Below are 20,350 nucleotides of genomic sequence, written 5' to 3'. Positions count from 1 at the left end.
GAACCAGCGATGTTTCCCCCCCCCCCTCCCGTACAAGTTGTTCTGCGATAGAAAACAGGGAAGCAATTCTGCCGTCATTTTACGTCCTCTGTCTAAATAATACAATCCAAATAAGTAGCAGAAGCTGCACTACCTTTACTGCAGCAGATGCATTGCGGATCACCTTCGTTTTGCTGCTCATCGTTGAAGAGAGGTGCAAGGAAGGATCTTTCATATGCCATTTCCTTAATTAGCAAGGTGATGAGCGCGTGTAGTGTAGTGGTTAGAGGCCCACTTCCTGTTCGATCGATCGGAGGTTCGAAACCGTCCTGGTGCCAACCAAACTTTTCATCCTTTCAGAGTCGATAAACTGGTACCAGACTTGTCTGGGAGGATAGAAACATTGACTTGACACATCGGCTAGCCCCCGCAAGTCATCCAAACGGTTCTGAATTGAAGTTAGTGTGGTGGTGCATCCCAAGCGGATTGATTAACGCCAGACTCTTTATCCTTTACACTTTATTTAGGGTGATGAGCGTGATTACGCTCAGTTCGTGGCTGTAATGGTGAACTACGTGCGCACTCCTGTCTATTCGTGGTGGGATCCATAGATCATAATCATAAACTTCGTGGAATGCTGCATCTAAACTGAAAGAAACCTACCGAAGCTCTGCTTTTAATCATGTAAATGCAGCAAATTGTGCTCGTCCACATACTAGATTAAGATGAATTGACCTCTGCTTGCAAGAATTCTTCCTCTGCCAGGGTTTCAAACTCTTTATCCACCTCACACAGCTTTGAACTTGCACATTTAAATTAAAATAGGCTTTGAAATGCGGGCGAAGGTAGGTCTTAAGACTTGTTACTCACCCCGGCAATTCTAGGTGCCACAGAGTTTAGGCACGACTTATTTTTAGATGAGCAGAGTGATATTTATTTTATTAAAATTTTTACCTAATTTATTTTTAATTTAATTTTTTACCGTCTTATACTCCTGAGAAAACTTTTATTCTAGTGCAAGCACATTTACCTCACGATTGACGATAAACGATAATCATTAATTCGCATAGGCCCTCTAGCCCCTAGATTACGAGCATTTGCTCAATTTTCCTTGCAGCTTTTTTTTTTGGAAAAGGTCTTAACCGTATCCATTCGAACGTAATGAGAGCATCAATTTTCCGTAAGCGCCAAAGTGCGAAGTCATCTATTTATTCAGAATGATGTGCGTACTTAAAGAAAAGCCGACTTTTTTTTTGTTGAGTTTTACTTATAGAGCCGAGGAGGAATGAATTACTGCGCGGAATTTACGTCAATAACAAATAAATAACTTGGAGTGGTCATAAAATAGGAGATTAGAGAGTGAATAATTAGTGTGCTTGGATACAAATAGCTCTTTAAGGCAAGTAGTAAGGGAAGGGAATACGTAGGAAGGAAAGAACATGAGAAAAAAGGAAATTAGTTCTGGCTATTATCCGAAATAAATTAATAGATAGATCAACTACAGAATAGATTGGGATTACGGTAGATTCAGCGAATACGTGAGACAATCAACGGCGTCTCCTACTCGGCAGAATTACTGGATGAAAAAACATGGCTTTTAGGAACGCTTGGAATCTGGTTCTGGATTACACAAGGAGAAAAGAAGAAAGAAAGAAATTTCCCGAGCAATCCCTTTAATGAAGAGATGAAGAATTAAATGAAAAACGCATGAAAACGTCTATGAACTGCATTGAAACCCGCACAAACCTTTTACTTTGGACCTGATCTGATTATTATTCGATTAGTGGGACGATCAATCGGCTGCGAATAATTCGAAAAGCCGAGTGTTCAGGAATCCCAGATAAGTTCAAAGTGTTATGTGCTCCCCTGTTAGAATCCTGCAACTTTTGCAACCCTCAGGGGGTGGAGAAACTATGAGAAAAGCAGTAGCTCATTAAAAATTTCATGAGAAATAAAATTAATTTCATGAAAAGAATGGAAGGAGCAGAGAAATCGATAACACCGCTACGGGAGCATTTCGAAGATTAACGCGGCGCACGCTACCGTAACTCGAGTTCATAAGATCGATAATGGAGACCAAAATTGATGGTGATTTAAGGGATTATTGGAATTAATTTTCCATTTTTGCATAAACTAAGCATTAAGGGGATATAAGGGAAAATGTACAAAAAATAGATAAGGTTCCTGCTTTCAATCACGAATTTGATGGGAGGATTTTGAATTTTGATTCGATTCAAATGATCATAATCGATTGAGTGTGATCTACTTTCCTATTTGACCGGACACCATCAACCTGGCGCCCTTTGTCTTCCGCCGAGTTTTCATCAAAGCTGGTCAGAATTATACACGGTTTCTCATATTTCTTCGGGTTTCTTTTTCTGTAAGAGTTAAACTCATCTGAGCTCTTACCGCCGATGAATCAACTCCTGGTTCTCTCCACCGGACCCAGTCAAATCTTCCATTCTAACCTCCTTCTACCAAAGAAAACCTTCATTATCATATCATATTTTGCATCATTACTCATCACTAATCATTATTCTGTTTTTTTTTTTTCTTATGCATTTCTTCACTCCATTCTTTTATTTCGTTTCACGAAGGTACTTCATTGAGCTTATTCTTTGATGAGCAGTGAACTGGTGATTTAATTAGAAGCAAAGATAGATGCACACGTATTGAGAAAGACTGAATGTATAAAGTAATATAGTATCGAGTAATGCGGAATGTACAATAGGGTTAAAACGACATGAACCACGGTGCAGTTGCGCAAGCAGCTGAGCTAGAAGCGGTGCGTTGCGTATGCGGCTGTGCTCCATGCGGCGCGGTGAAGAAAACGGTTAGAATCGAGATGGGACCCTCGCGAACTGCTGCGAAGAATGGCGCTAGCAAGGATCCTCCCTCGATCCTAACCGCTGCGCTCCACTGCACCGCTTCGAGCGCAGTACGCTTACGCAGCTGCACTGTGCTTCATGTTGTTTTGTGTCGGCTATAATGTAATAATGTTAAGGAATATAAACACAGAAAAGTAGCCATTCAACAACTACTATGAAGGTTTTCTGAACCATTTTTTTACCTACGTTCCTAGGGAACTCAGGGGAACTAAGGGTAACACGTGAACTTGTCCTTACCGTACCTATTTAGTGTTAATACATATTGCCTCAAGACGTTACAGTATTGAGATTAAGCTGGCTTTTCTCCCTGGTCGATTGAATTACACTTTTCTATTTCAATCGTATTTGGTTAGATTACACTTTTCCAATGATATAAATATTTCCCTCGTACACAGCTTCGACAAATGCTGAGCACAAAATCTGTGTATGTAAAATAGACGAAATATCTCTGCACAAGTGTACATATTTACGTATGTATTCATATAATTCGATTGAAAATCTAAATCTTTACTCTTATTTTTCCTCAGAACTGACTGGTGTTTTCTTTCGACTCAAACAAAATTAATAATTGATCTATTTCAATTAGGTAAAACTTAGATAAGAACAAAATTAATTCTGTCTACTGGATGAAAGGGGTGTTTGATTTCTTTATGACAGATCTATGAAATACAATAAGTAGAGGCTAGGAGATCAATCTATTAAACTAGATCACATTGATAAATGTGGATTAGGCTGTCGGGCTAGTTAGGGCCCAAGAAAACTTTAGCAGTGTCCCACCCTATTCATTTATTTGTTTCTTTCTGAAACCTTAACCTCGAAGCTGCAGCAGTACTGCATATATTTTTCTTCCTTTTGTCTCTGGATATGGATTAGTTTTGGGATTTGTTAGGTTGCTAACTGATCGAGGGTTTTAGGGGAATTTGATGAAATGCTGCTATCAATGTCGATCAGTTTTCTGTATTTCTTTTACCCTCATCTGGTAATACCCACATTATATAGGTGGTCCCATTGCCCCTATATCATTTTTGAGAACAGCTACGCACATAGGAGATCGAGTTGGCAAGTACACCTTAATGTTCACTGTTTTACACAGTGAACATTACATTCTATAATACATGTCATCTCTTCAACTTCTTTCTATTATTTGTCCTAAAGGTTTAGTCGAATTCCCGTGTTTTTCCTTAACAGTTGTCTTTTCCTGATCATTCCTAAAATTTTGCAGGAGAAATTGCACTCTCGCGAATCTCTTGGCCACCTAGGTTTGTTGTTTCTTGTTTGTTGTTATTTTTTGTTTCTTATGGATTAACAAGGCTACATTTCGATTTACAGTGATAAGTGCAGCCATACTTATACCGCACAGCTCTTTTTGTTCATTGGCCCTTCGGAAAATCTTTCATCAACTGATTTTTTCTATTTCTATGACATGTTCGTCCTTTGAATTTGCAGCAAATGTTCGATGGTGTTGGAACGGTGTTTGGTAGAAGTCCATTCTCGCATGAGTTGAAGTAGTGTTATGGGTAAAAAATCTAATTTTTTTTTCTGAGTTCACTAGCTTTTAGCCGTCCTTATACTTATGACAGAGAAAATAATGCAGGCGGCCCTTATTCCTTATGTGCCGAAGTAGTTCGATCCCGACTTCGACCACTCCCACTTCAAGATGTCGTCTACCGTCTACGTCTTTAGTCTACCCATGATCCAATTTATGTGTTATTTTTCAGTGCATCTTCTCTTTTCCGCTCATCTCTTCGGGATAGTTTAAGTATCTAGCTATAGCTTCGGAAGAACTTCGACGATTTTGTGGAGCAGTGAAAAGGTGTCACTTTAAGGTACGTGGTGAATGGATTCTCTAAATGGATCGGAAAATCCGTCACGTTCAGAGGAATTTTCAACATACTGACAAGATTCACATTTCAGCCTCTTGGTCTTAATTTTGCATGTTTATTTCATTACCGTATATTAATAATAAGTGATAATTTTTATGATTTACTTTTTGTTTAACCGCCAAATGTTTTACTTTTGATCGGGTTGAAAACTGTAATAATCACTTTGTGAGTTTTTTTTTTGAATGGGAGCAACATATTCCAATATTCGCTCATTCATTAATCATTCCTCACTCACTCACCCACATATTCATCTATTCCTTTATTCATTCAGTCATTTATTCACACATCATTCATTTGTCGATCAATGCGTATTTTCACTTTTTATGTCGTTCCCTTATACACTCATCGACTCGTTCGTGCGCAATTCGTTCGATACTCATTTACTCACTGCTAAAGGATACAGGATAAAGTCTCTAGCGTAGCAATCCGCTCGGGATGCGCCAACGCCTTCACTTCAATTCAGAAATGCTTGAGGTTTAACGATCGTTTAAGTGGCCTATACAATGACTTACAAATAATTTACAATCGGGGGCTAGCCGATGTAAGTCATGTCAGTGTTTTTTTCTTCCCTAGATGAGTCTGGTACCAATTTATTGTCCCTAGAGGGATGGAAGGCTTGATTGGCCCTAGGGCTGAATCGAATCTTTGATCGATCATGCTGCAGCCACAGCGGAACCTCTTACTGATTGTGCTACATCGCCCCTATTCAGGCACTAATCTTTAATTCACTCCTACACTCTCTAATTCATTCATTGCACTCAACTCTGTTCATTCGCTCATTCATTCATTCATTCCTTCATTCGTTCATCACAATCTCCTCATACTTTTTTGTTACACTGCTTAGGTTCCTCATTGCTCATTTGAATTCGAATAAAAACATTTCTCGTGCTTGAAGCTCCGTTGGAAGTGCAAGCAGCGTTTGCCAACTTTTTCGTTTCCCTGTACTTTATACTGTGACTAAAGGACGACACAAGGACTAGCAAACTTCCGCACTTTATAAGGACAGCAGTTGTCGAACGTCTAAAGGACGAAAGGACTCGTCCAGGCAACACTACAGAAAAACTAAGTGCACAATTTTATGGCGAGCTATGAAAAAAAAAAGTTGCGACGAAAATGGACGGCTGCCTGAAAATCGGAGATCTTTCGAGGGCGTGTATTTGACAAACCTACTGCCTACTTTTAGTGGTCAATTGGAGAAGTGTTGTGGTCGACTTTTTCCGGACGAGTTGTAGCTTTGTCACAAAAAAGGAGACGTGGCTGCTTGCTTCACCGCAGAGTTCATGACGCTTATTAGCGCCATTAGCGATGCAGAACCCCATCTCCTTGTCTTAGAGATTAAAGGGAACGCATCAAAAAACTGTTTAGTTCTCTCAACGAATAATTAGAGATCAAAGTACTGCTCATAAGTATTAGCGTGATCGTTCTCAATTACATATAATAATCCAGAAAAGGCCCGTAATAATTTCTTCTTCCCACTCATGTAACCTATTACGAGTAATACAATGAGGGGAATCCGCAGCGCTTCTACGATTATGCGGGTAGGACAGCTTCTGCTCACACTAATTAGGTTGTGGACATTAGACGACGACTAGACGCCCGTATTCTATCGCGTAATAGGTTGCATTGTTGGGAAAATGGGACCGAATAAGAGTGTTTCACAAGCCTTTTTTTGGATTATACAGGGATCATGCTTATATTCGTGGACCGCATCCCCTTCTGTATGTGGAGATCCAATATATTCAAATTTGCGAAGATGTATTCAAAGGACATTTTAAAAACAAAACTCTTCGTCGATTCCAATTACGGTCTATGAAAGGTCGCTAATTTTTATTAGTCGTAAAAAAGTTAAGTAAAAGGATACTCTTGCACAGAATTCTACTTCTATCCTACCGAAGAACGATATATCCTAAGGTAGTCACTGGAGCTAAACGAAATAATGAGGCCTCCGGTCCTAAAATAAGTCCCACATAAAACTTTTAGTACAAAGGTATTTTTGCATAGAAAATGAAGTTTTTTTTTCTAATTTTTGATATCCAATGAGAGCCAAAAATTAAGCTGTTGCTGTCGGAAAACACTTGAATCGTATATGAAGAAAAAAATGTCCGGTGCAGTTTTGAAAAAAAGTTGAAATCAGGGTGAACACTTCCTTCAATCGACATTTTCTAAACTAGTCTGAAAAGAAATTGTCGTGACAAGCCGTAGAAGGCGTGTTGTTTTTGATTGTCCTTTCGAAATCGCATGTGCACCTACAGGAACTCATAATTGTGAATGTGTGAGCAAAAACTTTCTAAATTTTCTAATTAAAATCCAGGGAAAAGATGAAGGAAAATTACTGCACAGGAAACGGTAGATGTTCGAACAAATGGAGACTACGTGTGTGAAACGTACGGTGTACGGTAACGGTTAGTGATAATAGGCTTTGGAAGAGAAGAAATACATAGACTTCTTGATTACGGTGCTCTGCTTTAATTATACGTATAAAATGCTCAGCTCACCCCAGGAAACGTTCCGCTCATTTTTTTTCAAATTCTGTAGTTTCTTGGAATAAATACTATTTCTCCATCGCTCTAGGTGGATGGGCAGTGATCAAGATGTTTTTGCTGCTCCTTATACATTTTAGTGCTCCAGTCATACTCCTCAATCTCATCTCCGACGATCGGCGTGATGATATGAGTGGTCGTGGGCAGAGCTATTTATGTGGGCTCAAGCATATTCCTAGCGTTTCGGGAATATCCGATGAGAGTTCACGTGCATATGTTTTTTTTTCTTTGCGCTCGCAACGCCTCCACCTCCTCTATTTGAGGTCACAGGTCCATGGTGAGGTTGTACGGCGATCTCTTTTCTGTCCAACCGTTTTTTTAATCTCAGAGTATTAACATATATTTGCGCATGGAAATCTAAAAGAAATTTTCTTAGCCAAGCTCCATGCGGTCGATGAAACATAATTATCGCTACCCGTCGGTCTAAAAGCGTCTAATTGCCCTTGTTAATCGTTGGAACGGACAGACAATTTACCATCGAATCTTCTCGGTGTGAACGTGAGAAACGCTGAATTTTCGTGGGTGAAGTCACTGCGTACAAATACACTGTTAAATTTATGTTTTTAAATTTAGAAGTTCGAATTTCGTTTTCAATCCCGCTGACGTTTTTGAAATTGGATGTGCTTTAAAAGGTGGCGATGACGATTTTTGGAGAAGTTCATCTCGTCATACACGTCATCGTGCTATTTATTCATGATTCGAACATTTGCGGGTGGGAGGTGTGGCCCCGGGAAAACCTACCGCATTCATTCCTATGCTTATAATTCACTCGTTTAGCGGATTCTACGGAATATGGTTTATTTTATAAGATTTATTGAGAATTTTGATCTTTTTGTGTACCGTTATAAGAATTTCCCACAAGAGTTGTGATGAAATGTTTGCCATTCCAACGTGGAGATTTCCATCCCAGTCTCCATTTTTTCCGTCCTCTATGGAAGATTACTCCTTTCAACAGTACGTAGCACTGTTATATATGGTCCAAATCCGTTCACTAGACCTATGCTCAAGATGAGCACGAGAAACTGGTGAATACTGATTTTTTTTTACTGCGGTAATTCCGATTTTAGATTTTAATGCTATATTTCTGCATTATTTATCGCTAAATTCTCTCGAAGAAAGCGAAGCTTCTCTAGATAAAGCGTAAATAATTCAATTGTTTTAGATTTTTGGACGCATAATTCTTGCGTTGCTACTTCAGGATAAATCTTGATTTTTATTCTGATTTCATGCTCGTCCACTTATTCTGTTTCACTTTTCCATTATAAATATTCGTTAGTAACCTACATGTAGTCCGATAGTGGAATTGAAGAATAAATAATATATAACAATAAATATAACTGTAATAATAAATATAATAGTATATAATAATACAATAGTAATAAATAAATACTAAAAATGAATATCTTCTACCCCTGCCCTTTGTCTCGAACCCCATCAGTTTGTTTTTGCAGTACTTTGCAAACATTTCTTTCGATTCCTCTCCTTTATCCTTCATTTTTGCCCGCCTTAAAGGCATCACCCCGCGAATCTGGGATGGTAGGGATTTCAGGTGGAGTATTCGTATACGGGATCGTAGATTACTGAGAGAATGGTGATTCCGTTCATTTCTACCTAATTGCCCTAGAAAACGGCCCGGAAGATACGGCTTCGAGTGTTCCGGCGCGCTATTTCCTACAAGAAGTTTGATTGGAGCGCGCCAGCCTTGTGCACGCGCCGCATCTTCCAGCCCCTTTTTTTTACGGCAATTAGGAAGAAATGGGCGGAATCAAACGCAAAATACCACGAATCTGACGTGGTGATGGAATCAGCGATAAAGCTAGAGATTCGGTTGTAGATTGCAGGATACGGGGAAAGGAGGGGGGGAGGAAGGAGCGGGGTGGCTCCCTAATCGTCCTAAAAACGCCGTAGGAATGGCTTTATTTCCTACGAGGTATGTTATAACACGCTACTATGTGCACGTTCCTCTCACCAGTCTACTCATTAGTTTAACTTGAATAGACTACTGAGGAAACCTTATTAATCCTCGAAGGCTCGCACGGTGATTTACCGTCGTAAAAAAAGGTGGGTTCCGGCCGTTTTCTACAGCAACAGCAGAGAGATGAGAGGAACCACCTGGTTTTCCCCCATCTACGACCCTGTATGGAAGTTTTCCATGGGAAATCCATACCACGTCAGGTTCGTGGTATGCTGCCTTTGAGACTTCTTTTTCGATGATGTACAAAGATATCAGTTATTGGCATTATTCATAAATCTTTTCCTTTAAGTTCTAATGTAATTCAAAGCAAAACGTTATAGTAAATTCTACCACGTCTTTGCTTCTCTGCAGCACTTCTGCAATATGTAGTATGGTGCACCCTATTGCGCAAATTTCACACGAAATTCCCTCTTCAACTAATTTACTTCGTTGCCCAGCGGTGATGAAAAAAGCTAAACTACATTACTTGCCCCCTCTTTAATACCGCTGATGGTATGTTTTTGGATGGTTGTAACATCTAACCCTTAACGTCTACACTCAATACACTATTTACATTTTCCTCTGCACCTGCGGAAGTTCCAGATTTTACTAATTATCCTGTCATAGTTGTCTTTTTCAATGACGTGTGCTACAAATACTACCAAAACAACTCAAATTCAAAGTTTTTCACAATTTCATGAGATCGACAAGAACGCTCGATGTGCTGCGTTAGCTTTGAAACTGTTATATTAGGTTGATCAATACATAAGTTGGTAGAATTTTATTATTTGTTAATAGTTAGTTAGTTGTTGTTTTGGATTTTATTTTATAGTCGTTTGTGCATTATTTTTGTTAAAGTTTAGATGCTGTTCGAAAGAGCTCTTTTTGCTATATAGGACTATTATAATTTTTTCTTTAAATATATCCTTTGAAAATTAATTATTCACAATTTTCTTTGAAAAATTTAATTAGTCACAATTTTTAAGGGTAAAAAAAGGAATATGTATGTGGCACTTGCTTTTCATTGCTTCTTCGCTTTTCATCGAAGCCAGGAAGAATACGAGGTGAGAGGGTGTCATAGCCGAGTCCACTGCACGAAAATGGTTTGGGAAATTCAAAAACGGTGAAACTTGAAAAACTTTGACTTCGACGACAAGCCTCTCACCGGACAACCTTCAGAATTTGAAGAAGGACGTCTCAGAGCGCTTCTGAAGGAGGACGGTAGCCAAGCAAGCCGTGTGCAAATGGCCGAATGAATGAATTGCTCTCATGCAATCTTAACCATTTTCATTCGACTCCCAAGAATTGGATGGATCTCGGATGATTCACGAGATCACAGAAGCAAGCAAAGAAAATCTCTTTCAAATTCCTGCGCAGCATCTCTCCAGACGTCGAGAAAAACGCGAAAAGTAGACGCCGTAAACTGAAACCGATTTTTCTTGCTATGAACATGTGTCGACGACGTTAACCCTCTCACAGCTCAGAAAATGTTGTGTAATATTTCTCTCACAGTCATTATATCAAGAACTCTACTAATTTATTCTCTTAGGTAACCCGTGCACCATGATACATATTCATTCATTCATTCATTCATTCATTCGCACCCTTTGATTTTATATTTAAATATTTGCGAACAAATTTATTCCTTACTTTTTGCTTTTTTGTGCTCTCATCTCTCTCCCTTTCAGTCATTGTTGTTCAACTGTGGATATTTCTATCTTGTGTTTCCCCCTACGATTCTCTGAATTAGACTGTGCTAACAATCCTTATGACTGAGATTTCGAGACTCTCTGAATCCACCCCGAATACTTTCAGTGGTAGAATTATGGAGAAATGTAAATAATGCAATGCTTTCCCTTTTCAACGTACACGTATACATATACTTTCAGGCGAATTTTGAAATGAATTGCTTAGTCTCTCAGCGTTTTTCTTTTCCACACCTGGTGAGCACTGAGCAGCTGTACATACTGTGATCACTGAGTTGACTCATCAAATTTAGCATCGTGCCTGTTTGTGTCTCAGTCCGACTTCTCCTGAAACGACTTTCCAAATTTCCTTGTTGTTGTCAGTTATTTCATTATTGCCGCAGAGGAATAGGAAATTCTATTTGCAGATACGAAATCCAGACGTCAAGAAGTGTCGCCATATTGGATGATCCATTCCATTTGAATTGTACAACCATTGATTTTTCAATTCTTCTGTGTTTCAGTTTTTCTGATCCAATCGATGCGCCCACAAAGTTCTACCGTAAGCCGGCGGGCTGATTCACTAACGCTTTTGTGTAGTAAAATGTTATGGTGTTTGTCTTACTGAAAGTAAGTTACAGTTTATAGTCAACCTATTTCACTTATTCTGGAATGTCGAACGTTAGAGTAAGACTAGTGGTTTGTGTTTTTGCACACAAGTACAGGTTCATGCAATTATGTAAATTTTACGATATTTCAGGGTAATATGGCATACCAAGTCATATTTTCTTCAGAATATTTGTGTAAATATTACGCACAGGAGAATATCAGAGAGTATCGTCAAGGAAAGCGGAAAAGAGAAGAAAATCACTGAGAAATAAAGCAAAGGGAAGGGCGGTGTGATTCGGAGGAAAGGGAATTTGATAGTTGGCTCGATCAGTTTCTTAAGAGTCCGTTAGTATTATGCGTGAGTAACCTCAATCAACACTAGAACAACAGAGAACTCTACTTAGAAATGGATTTTTCTTTCAAAAATTTGTCTCTGAAGTCTCGAGAGATGGTCGAAATCTGTTATTCTACCAATTATGTACTGTTTCACAGGGCGTACCGTACAAAGTTCCGAGACCTGCCTCAGGCATGTGGCCTCAGAGGTGCTGCTCGCGAGGACATCAATGTTCTTGGACGAGTTTTCCTGGTCGTTAATTAGTTTGTGATTCAATTTCCAAAAATTTACGAGCCGTTAGTTCATACGAATTTTCCTTTCTACGACACCTTTCATTCAGATGTGAAAGCGCTTTCTATATGCAACGTACTATAGAGGATTTTTTTCTGATCGTGTTTAGGTTTTTTCAGCTTCAGCTCAGCGTAAAATCGAACATTTTGATCGAAGATATTTCGTTTTGAGTGGTTTACATTCAGCTAAGACAAAATGGAAGAAAAGTCTTCTCCATCTGTCAAAACCTCGTAGCTGCGGAAATCGGGGAATACTAGACAAATTTTTGTTCTCTTTTCATCAAGATAATGATGAACAGTCGGAAATATTACTCCATACTCATATAAATACTCAGTTTGATCGTCTAATCTGTTTCCTTTTTATGAGTATTACTATTTTTATCTTTTTTCAAAAAACATCCTCTTGCACGACCAGTTAATTCGGTTCATAGCAATATTTATACCGCACAACATAGAGATTATTTCTCCTAAAAGTTTTGAAATTTTCTCTCCCTACTATTGCTTTTTTGTACGTTATGGGGGTACGTTGATGTCACAATCCAAAAAACGGGAGTAATTTACTTAGTTCTACGTAGATATTCATATGATTGTTGACGGAAATGATTGGTAATTTCCTTCAGAGACCGCTCTCCACGTGATCTACGTCATTTTGTCCTCGCTAGAGAATTATTTATGTGATGCTATGAGCGAGCGATTAATAATGTTCCTGAAATCGAGAAATTCTCCATATCAACACGGCTCTAGTGCCGTCCCGAAGTGGCAAACGGTGATCTTGTCGCCATTTCTCCGTGGTGGAACAGTAGCCACGCCCACTTCAACGAATTTTTATGGATTCTTTGTTTCCTGCTAGACTAACGCAATGTCTAATTTCCTTTTCTTCATCGAGTTGAACTTTACAGAAATGGTTCCGATTCCGATATGCGAACGTCACGGGATTTCTGCGTTCCGAAAAAAAAAAAACTCCATTGTTGTCGTAGCGGAAATAATCTCATTATTCTTTGTTTTGCTGTGATGCTTGTGTTTATTCTCATTATTTTCCCACACACATTGATATTACAGTGGGAAATTGATCAGAAGAGATCGTCCGCGTCCAGTACGAAATTTTTCCACAGAAATTTACTGTTAATAGCAATAACATTTTTAGTTGTGATTTCAGCTTAGTGGAGAAACAATCATGAAGAAGTACGAACGTCATGAACTTCCCGTTCTCGGTAATTTTTTCCACTGTTTCTTGGTCATGAGGGCGAAATGTAATGTGTTGAAGAAGTACAGTGTCGACGCTTCTTTCGGTACAGTTTTGAGTTTTCTAATGTGCATTCTGGCAGCCGTCACTTCTGAAAAGTTTTGAGAAACTCTTCTAGAGAGATGTTCTTTCTGGAGGATCTCAGAAACACATTTACTGCTTGGTAGCTTTAATTGGAGTTTTTAGTTTTTTTTTTTGTTTCAAAATCTTCAATGATTCAGTAATAGTTTTCCACGGATTTCTGTCAGCTTATGGGAACACGTTTTTCTTTGACGACGGGTAGCAAACAGCTTTCTCTCGCAACTTGGGGTGAATGTCAACCGGAAATTGCTCTCGAGTAGTTCCGGAAAAAGCTTTGGAGAGTAATAGTGTACCTGCTATTCTATTGGATCTTAGACATTTTGTGGCATTACCGTAATGGTTTTAAAGTAAGACTCATCTAGAACTTGGTTTCCACTCGGGAAACTTGTATAGAGTTTCTCCTTTTTTCTTTGTAGTGGATTTTTTTTAATCGTAAAGTGGCGTAGTTTTTTGATGTGGTTTCAATGCTTCATATGATGATAGTAACACCCTAAGCTCCGTAACGGCTTGTGTTTTCGCCTACGCCTTGTTTGCGCGACCTGTGCTTAAACTCCTTCAGTGGATATTGTCTCAGGAAGACTTTTTCGCTCCTCCTTTGTTCATGCTATTAACGAAATTGTGGAATTCACACAGCAGTGTCATTTCCGTGGTTCGTGGATACATAACTATTGCGATTTTTTGCATTTCACGCAGCTATTCTCCTTTACCGGGCGTGGGGGTAGCGCAATTAGAAAGAGATTCCGCTGTTACCGGACGTTCCGTCGTAACTTACGGTCTGAAACTGTCGTAGTGCCAACCGAGCCTTTCATCCCTCCCTGGTTGATAAATTGGTAACAAATCTATTTGAGAAGATAAAAACATGGACTTGAAATATCGGGAAGTCGAAAACGCAACGCAGCGCGTCCCTACGGGACTAGCCAACGCCGTTCGTTTTAGTTTTATTTTATCTCCTCTGCACATTCATACATGTGTTTCCCATTTAGTGATTTTCTAAAGGTCTCTGTCATTTTCGGGTTATGACAAAGCATTCCGAAGTTTTTAGTTCACAAGTTATCGCTCAAAGTTATCGTATAAATACATATTTGATCGCTATTATGGTAAAAGAATGACTACGGTACGTAGCTTCAAAAAAAAGAGAAACTTATCCAAAAAAAACTAAACGGTTTCCGTCCTACACACCTATTTAATATGATAATCATATATATATATATATATATATATATATATATATATATATATATATATATATATATAATTGCTCTTGCCCTACCTTCGTTTTATCCGCTTTTACCTTTCTTAACACTTTCGTGTTTTTTTTTGCTGTTGCGCCAGACAATTTTGCTAGAAACATTTACATTTCTAATTAATGGAAGATTAATTGAAGAATGGAAGAAGAATCATTTAGAATTTATCAACCCTTTTTTTCTTGGTATAACCTAGATATTATTATTCTTTTTTTCTGGATATCTTTTGTTTGAAGTACTTAGTCAATACTTTTTATGTCTAAAATAGTTTCTGAGTTAAGGTGTCAGCATCATGTGTAAGCCAGACTATTCTCTGAAGATATGAAGAAATTTAAATATTTTTTGAATTATTTTTTCCTTGTCTTTGTTTTTCCAAATTGTCATTGGTCTTACAACTTCCCTTTCTTTTTTCTCCATACCGGATAATCATAACCTTTGATGTTTCTTGCTCTGCTAATCCTTCTTCAGAATCAGAGTGATCTTTGGCGAATTCAGAGGGCGAGCTGAAAAGGGTTTATCGTCCATGTCGGCAGCAGTAAGGAAAACAATTAGGAAGTTGTTTTTATTCTACTTCTGCTGACGTCTCTGTATGCTCACTGATTACCATCTTCTGCGGATAGATGGAATCACGTATTTGGATGAACGATTTCTATCTGTAAGCTCGTCAGAAAAGATCATGATTTTGCCTGTATTTGAAGTTAACTGATAATCAGAAGTCTTAACCACTCTTTTTATTTGCTAGAGTCAACCTGCTTACTTTTTCTTTTTCTTTTCCTTCTGATTCCTTTTCCTTCTGTGCTCTTGCAGTAACCACATATCTGTGAGATCTAGGAAAGCAAAATATAAGAATAAGAGTAGTTCCATATCTTTGGATCAGGCCTACCTCTGCAAAAATTGCGTGTTTACTGTAAATTCTAGCACAGTGACGACACACTGTACATATGTTCTGCTGTTTGTCGTGCACTCCTGGATATAAAAAGAGGAATCTCAAACAGCTACACGAAATGGAATTGGAAAGATGCAGACGGATTTGTTTTATTATCCTAGCATTTTATTTATCCAATGGAAGCATAGAAAATGTTTGGGAAAGGTATTATGCGAGCAAAAGAATGAAACGAAATTTGATATTGGGAAATTGCTAACTGTAAACGAGATGGGGTATTCTGCAATCAAGACAGACTGCTTTATTTCCAGGATTTCTCAAATTTCTAAGCTAGGAGATAGGTCGTTGAGGTCAGCGTTGTATCCGGGAAATTCACACTAAAAATCGTGTGTTTTAAAGGCAGCGATTTACGAAATTAAGCGATGTTGGGGTCTTCGGTGCCGCGCCGCGTCCACAATCCAGCGGTTGCGAATCAATAAGGTCTCTTCAGCAACCTATTCAAGACTGATGAGGGAACAGAATCGTGTACAAAGATAGGGCGTTACGTACTAACGAATCTCATGAGAATTAAGCGGTTCTCGCTCCAATTTTTCGAATTGGAGGTAAACGAACGCGGAGACATGCCTATATTCGTACTACGTACGTACGAACCCTATATTTCTCCGCAGAGAACCCGAAAGCGTCGGTTTCGTGACACATGCGCTCCCTTTAACAGACACCACGACTAGTACCGGGTGGACGGAATGTCAAGATGGGAACACTTTACGTTTTAGGATGGTTTTTCCCAAAAAAAAAGACGTGTTGACACATTAATGTTCGCATGTCACTGGGAAAAAGATAATCTCTCTTTTTCAGTTCCCCTTCAAGCAGATTGGATGCTGCTGTTCAGGAAAAAAATAGCTATTTACCCTCATTTTTCTAGAATACGGAAGTAGTGTTACGATTGAGGCAGAGTTCCTGTTCTCAATTAATAACTTCTCATGAATCTCCTATATCTAACCATAAGATAAGTGAGGGACGTAATTTCCTGTAGTGGATTATAGATTTTGCGTTCATTTTCCGACACCGAATGACTAACTCTTATTGGATTTGATATAATTGTGTAAATAAAGTCTGGCTTTATTTACTCTCTGCCTTTTTTCTCGCAACTATCGCCGGGTAATATTGTCACAGGTTTGTGACGTAATTTATATACGTTCCTTGAATGAAAATGCGTCAGTGAGAGGTCATAAGTGGCGTTTTTACGCTTGACCGACTGCTAAAAGACTTGTCATGGGGTACTTGACTGAATGAAGTCTAGCTTATGTTTACGTATGTGAAAAACTATGTTTTGGTTCCGTGACCGTCAATTACGTTAAATACTGCATTAATTCCCTGAAATAACTCTTAATGTTGTAAGTTTACAAATTTCTACTAGGTGCAGAGTTTTTTGAACCTATGATCCATTTCCTTTCAATCGTTCATTTGCAAAAAAATCTCCTTTGGTCTCCTCGACGAAATCTTCGAGTTTACCGTTTAAGTCCGTCGTCCATGGTTAAATTGTGTGCATTCGTGTGCGTGTATGCGCTTCCTCCCAATTTCCGACTCAACACGTAAATCAGGGAATGTTATGTGCAGTTTTGCGTAGTATTAGTGGCCGGTAGGTGTCACATACGACTCTCTTGACAGCTCTTTATTGGTAGGAACAGTTGGTTCTTTTCTCTCTGGTTCAGGGACCAGAACAGCTTTCTACGTTGACTTTTAGATGGGAATAGCTATGTCGGGATCGAGTGTCTCACGCATGCGGGAATTTCCTAGCCAGAATTCAACGGATTTCGCATTTCGTAGAACTCACGAGCAAATGTTTTTGAGATTTTCACGCTTGTACTCAATTTTGAACAAATAGTGCTTGATTTTATTTCTGATTACCTCAATCGAAGGTTGAGGGATCCAGTAGGCTGAGGATAGAAAAGCGACCGGAAAAAGGAAAACGAAAATACATACATATTTGAGTCCCAATAAGCTTTGTTATCGTTATGGGTAAGACGAGAACGTCGCTTTTTGGATGATGCACTTTCCGCAGAGCCGTAAAACTCTGGGTTTTCTCTTGAATATTTAGATTGCACTCGAAAAACGCACTTTAGTCATCAATAGCATCGTTAAAAGTTTCATCGTTCTCAACTTCTCCTTGTCCAACAAGTACTGACAATTGCTCACAGACTTGTTTATTGTTGGTTTTTCTCGCTTGAGTTACTTTTCTACTTAATTCAGAGGACTGATGAAAGGGGGGAGTGGCAACAGAAATCCATTATCGGTGCGAATACTTTGGCGGCCTTTTTGTTTTCATCTGAACTACTTGGGGTTCCTTTCCTCTTCCTACTTCGAAAAATTGTTCCATAAAGATTGCTTCACACAAGGAAATATCTCTTTATTTCTCTTCTACCGGAACTAGAAATAACTGCAAGGAAAAAGGGTACATCCATTGAGGTTGACAGGAAAGAGTACTGCTTCGATTTTCCTTATTCTGTTTTGCCCGCAGACGTGCATATCGTGCACTATATGCTTGATTTATTCACTTTGTCGGATATAAATGTTCTCCTCGAAGCGTTGCAACTAAAAGGGCATCAGAACGATATGGCGCGCTTCGAAGGAGAGTCGCCTACGCTGACGCACTCTGACGGTACGTGTCTGAAATCGGCTACTCAGGTGGAGTTAAAGGCATCACTCCACGAATCTGAAGGGGTGCGGATTTCAGGTGGAGTATTCTTATAAGGGATAGTAGATTATGGAGGGGAGGGTGATTCTGTCCACTTCTTCCTAATTACCTTAAAAAACGGCCCGGAAGATACGGCATCGAGCATTCCAGGGCACTACTTTCTACAACGAGTTCGACTGGAGCGCGGCACCCTTGTGCGGCGCCGCATCTTCCGGGCCGTTTTTACGGCAATTAGAAAGAAATGGACGGAATCAACCACCTCTCCACGATCTTCTATCCCTTATAAGAATCACCTTCACCTTGACTTGATCACCTTGACTCCCGTTGATCTTCGAACTGGTCGAGCGGGCGCCAGTAATTCTTCCATTTGTCCCGATCGCGTGCCAGAGTAGTCCAGTGGTTCCTCCTTTCGCGTGGGACACGAAGAGCATCATATTTTACTCTCAAGGACTTCGTGAAGAAATCTGACCATCGGGTCGGCGGTCTTCCTGTAGTGCGCTTAATATCGCGGGGAACCCAGTCGCTCACGGCTCTGGTCCAACGGTTGTCATTAAAGCGCATCACGTGTCCGCCCCACCTTATTTTACTTTCCTTGGCAAACGCGGCGGCGTCTCTAATCTTCGATCGCTGACGTAGGAGAGAACTTCGAATCCCGTCCCTCACTTGCGTGAAACGGGATACTCCTAGCATCACTCTCTCAATTGCGCGTTCAATGACGCTCACCACGTTTTCTTCCTGCTTGCGAAATGCCCAGGTTTCCGAAGCATAGGTCAAAGCAGGAAGTACGGTGGTGTTGAAGAGGTGAGCACGGAGCCGGGTGTTCCTGGTCTTCTTCACTACATCCTCGATGCTCTTGTACGCTCCCCAAGCCGCTCGTCTCCTCCTGCCCAGCTCGGAGGTCAGGTCGTTCATCATGTTCAGTTCCCGACCCAGATAAACGTAGCTGGTGCACTCGGATATGTTCGTTCCGTTGAGCATGAATGGGGCATCCGAGACCCATCCGTTCCGCATGAACATCGTCTTTTGTAGATTCAGCTGAAGACCGATGCATCCACATGTTTCGTCGAATTCGGTCAGCATTCGTTCCGCTTGGCTGATGCTAGGTGTTACCAGTACGATGTCATCAGCAAAGCGCAAATGGTGTAGCTGCCGACCATCAACCTTCACTCCCATTCCATTGTAGGCCGTGGGTCCCGATGTGAAGTTCCTCCGGCGTTCTTCTTGGGCCAACCTTAGCGTTGAAATCGCCAACTATGACCTTGTAGAAGGCATGATCTTCTTGGTAGAACTTCTCCAGGTCCATATAGAAAGCTTCGACTTCTTCTTCTTCGTAGCTTGATGTTGGAGCGTAAACGACGAAGATAGTCAAAGCTGGTATTGGGCCACATCTTCTCATCCGCAGACGTCCGATTCGGGTCGTAAGTTGTTCAAAAGAGTCGATGTTCTTTGCCATACTCGTGTTGACGAGGACGCCAACTCCACCAACACCTCTACTGTCGCATGTTCCTAAGAACAGTTCTTCTCCAGTTTCATATACGGCGTTGAGAGGGTGACGTCGTCTCGTCTCGGTCAGTCCGATGACGTCGTACTACCCTTATAAGAATACTCCACCTGAAATCTGCACCACCTCAGATTCGTCGGGTGATGCCTTTAAGTGGGACCGTCTTAGATGGGACACTCGGGAGTTTTGTAGATAGAAAACGTTAAATTATACGATTAAGCAAAGTTAATCTTCTTATTTTACTTTCGCAAAATTCTAGACGGATTATTACTGGAATGTTCATCTCGCCAGCATTTCTCTGCCATTTTTTCATTCTTTTTCATTTCTCAAACTTTGTTTTCAATTATAAGCGTTTCACGAATCTCCAGAAGACTAAATCTCTAGGTCATCGGCTTGGTTTTTTTATCACTCAATCTTATCATTTTGTTATTCATTTATTTTCCCAGTGAATTCTTCTCGCCGATTTCGGGACGGTCGTTAATTTTGGTTAGCAGAAAGCTGAGAGAACTCAAACTTCCCCCAAGTTCTGTAAATTTTATAT

At 39.8% G+C, this 20,350-nt stretch overlaps 2 protein-coding genes across 3 annotated transcripts; one reads left to right on the top strand and one right to left on the bottom strand.

Annotated features, from left to right (window-relative positions):
• Positions 1-2,722: 2,722 nt before the first annotated feature.
• On the top strand, positions 2,723-10,456 carry RB195_012459 (uncharacterized protein; the record flags this gene model as incomplete). 2 transcript variants are annotated; one of them, XM_064194311.1, is made up of 4 exons in its annotated part: positions 2,723-2,764; positions 4,628-4,693; positions 10,231-10,308; positions 10,424-10,456. In XM_064194311.1, the coding sequence occupies 4 exons, from the start codon at positions 2,723-2,725 to the stop codon at positions 10,454-10,456; spliced, it is 219 nt and encodes a 72-aa protein (XP_064051893.1). The 2 variants fall into 2 exon arrangements, with proteins under 2 accessions (XP_064051893.1, XP_064051894.1); XM_064194310.1 differs by having other exon boundaries at positions 10,231-10,367; positions 10,424-10,430.
• An 8,161-nt stretch (positions 10,457-18,617) lies between these two features.
• On the bottom strand, positions 18,618-19,761 carry RB195_012458 (uncharacterized protein; the record flags this gene model as incomplete). Its single annotated transcript, XM_064194309.1, has 2 exons — positions 18,618-19,469; positions 19,540-19,761. The coding sequence occupies 2 exons, from the start codon at positions 19,759-19,761 to the stop codon at positions 18,618-18,620; spliced, it is 1,074 nt and encodes a 357-aa protein (XP_064051892.1).
• Positions 19,762-20,350: the final 589 nt, after the last annotated feature.

The sequence above is a fragment of the Necator americanus genome, chromosome III, assembly GCF_031761385.1.
Source record: "Necator americanus strain Aroian chromosome III, whole genome shotgun sequence".
Taxonomy (NCBI): Eukaryota; Metazoa; Nematoda; class Chromadorea; order Rhabditida; family Ancylostomatidae; genus Necator; species Necator americanus.
The sequence above is the reverse complement of the archived record's forward strand: the minus strand, read 5'-3'. Positions and strand labels throughout refer to the sequence as shown.